This window comes from Apium graveolens, chromosome 1 (assembly GCF_009905375.1).
Source record: "Apium graveolens cultivar Ventura chromosome 1, ASM990537v1, whole genome shotgun sequence".
In the NCBI taxonomy this organism is placed as follows: domain Eukaryota; kingdom Viridiplantae; phylum Streptophyta; class Magnoliopsida; order Apiales; family Apiaceae; genus Apium; species Apium graveolens.
The window spans coordinates 143,923,191-143,925,250 of record NC_133647.1 but is presented as its reverse complement, the minus strand read 5'-3'; the positions used below and the strand labels follow the sequence as shown (position 1 = coordinate 143,925,250).

At 32.3% G+C, this 2,060-nt stretch overlaps 1 protein-coding gene across 1 annotated transcript; it reads right to left on the bottom strand.

The window, feature by feature from the left end:
- Nucleotides 1–557: 557 nt before the first annotated feature.
- LOC141721065 (uncharacterized) lies at nucleotides 558–1,714 on the bottom strand. The gene has a single exon (XM_074523808.1). The coding sequence runs from the start codon at nucleotides 1,528–1,530 to the stop codon at nucleotides 718–720; it is 813 nt and encodes a 270-aa protein (XP_074379909.1). The 5' UTR covers nucleotides 1,531–1,714; the 3' UTR covers nucleotides 558–717.
- Nucleotides 1,715–2,060: the final 346 nt, after the last annotated feature.

Genomic DNA, 2,060 nt, shown 5'->3' with positions numbered 1-2,060 from the left:
TCTAAATACCAAGAATTGTCTACCCCCTTTCTTCCGCAATATATAAATAAAAATAATTTGTATCAAATGGATAGACACGAATATATATATATATATATATATATATTAATCCTGGATTAGTGTCAATTAAGGACATGTTTGAGTATAAGCCTGCATCAGCTAATCGGCCAGTCTTTGTCGACCTAACTTATAAGTCGATTTTTACAACTTATAAGCTAATAAGTTGAATGTTAGTAACGACGCAATTTTTTCAACTTATTTTGATTTTTCAATTTTTATTAACTTTAGTTTAAAGTATATCTTTTAAATAAATACTAGTCTAATTTAAAATTTACAATTTAAGATATTGTATTTAAAAATTATTTATTTTATTTCATTTAAGTAAAAAAATTCTGACTTATAAGTAAAATTATCCGAACACTTATATAACTTATAATTATTTAATCTACTTATCATTTATAAGTCAATTATTCATTTTAATTATAAGTTAATTGTTTTAAAATTTCTCAAACGGACACTTAATGGTATACAAAAAAAAATACGGGTCAGGTCCGATTTTAAGATTTTTAAACGAAAATACGAAAGTATACAGAATGATTGTACGAACCATTGCCATGTCTAATTCTATTTATTTATATTTTACAGTATTCACTACCAAGCTAATAATCGTTAATGCTTCATTACATTCTTTGTAACAAAATAATATTTAGAAAAAGCTCAGAAAGCACCACCATCCATGTCCATGCAGCTGATAATAGATTTTTTGTATGGCAAGAAAGTTTTTCTCCTCATCTCCTGTAAAGTCCCTTGATAAACCTTATAGTGCTGCCATTCATCAGCATGGACTTTTTTCTTCTTATTTGACATCGAAACACAGGCAGTATCAGTTGATCTGAAGCTCGAGTTCTTGATCTCGTCTTCATTTTGAGACCTTACTTTCTTCAGTTTGTCATATTTCCGGTTAATTGCATAACCATCGGATGAATTACGAAACAGCAACATATCTGTTAGCTTCCATCTTCCATACCAACTCGCAGAATTTGAACTTGAGCTCAAAGATAAAATTAGTTTCGAACAACACTTTTCTTTATGATCCGGCTCTGACACCATAGTTGGAGCTCTTATAGGTGATAAAGATCTTGAAAGCTTTTGTCTTCTCGAACTAGATGAGTAATAAACTCTTTCTCTTCCTTGTCTACCATCATTTCCTTCTAGAAGCGTATCATCTCTTCGGTTAATTTCCACACACATGACATTAGAATGTTTATGTATTTTTGGTGGTTGCTCTAAAAGCTTAATTTTACCCCCATCAAAGAGTTCATCAGCAGTGCGAGATTGTATATCTAATTGTTCATTAAGATCGAAAGCAAAATCTTCACTTTCCCCATCTTTCTCGAATTTATTGTTGAAATTTCCATCATGTTTGGCCGTGGTTGAATCATAACTTCCGTATTCGTCGTAGACCTCGGAGCAGACACTGGTACAAGAACATTGCAGGCTTCCTGTGCCTGTCTTCTCAAACTTGAACATCCTAATGGTAGATGAAGGCTTACCACGTATACAACGGATTGGTCAGCTTTTGGATTGAAATTTGTGTATGTGAGCGAAGTGACCAAATAGATACGAGTGAACAGAGGCTTTTTAACAATAATGGAGCTTGAAGACTTGTGGTTATATAGATAGAGTGAAGGTATATATAGTGGGACAAATTCGAATAATACAGAGACGTTCGGAGTAGAAAGAGATCGAGGAAAGTGCAACATTGCCAACTTTCAAATTACTTGCACCGCTGCATGTACGTACGCTCTTGTCTTCGTGTAAATAATTAAAGGAAAATATTAATTTTTCTTTGGTTTTTTTACTGTTAAGCTATAGATTGCAGAAAACGTGTGTGCTTCTAGATTTAGTTTTGAGTGGATGCTCGTTCAGCTTAGCATAATAGTTGGATCCAATAATTGGTATTTCTCTACGACTCTCTACCTGCAAGATGTAGGCTTAGAATGATTGTTTTTACTAATTAAAATCTTACTATTTTGAATTTAAATGAGTTTGGATAATGG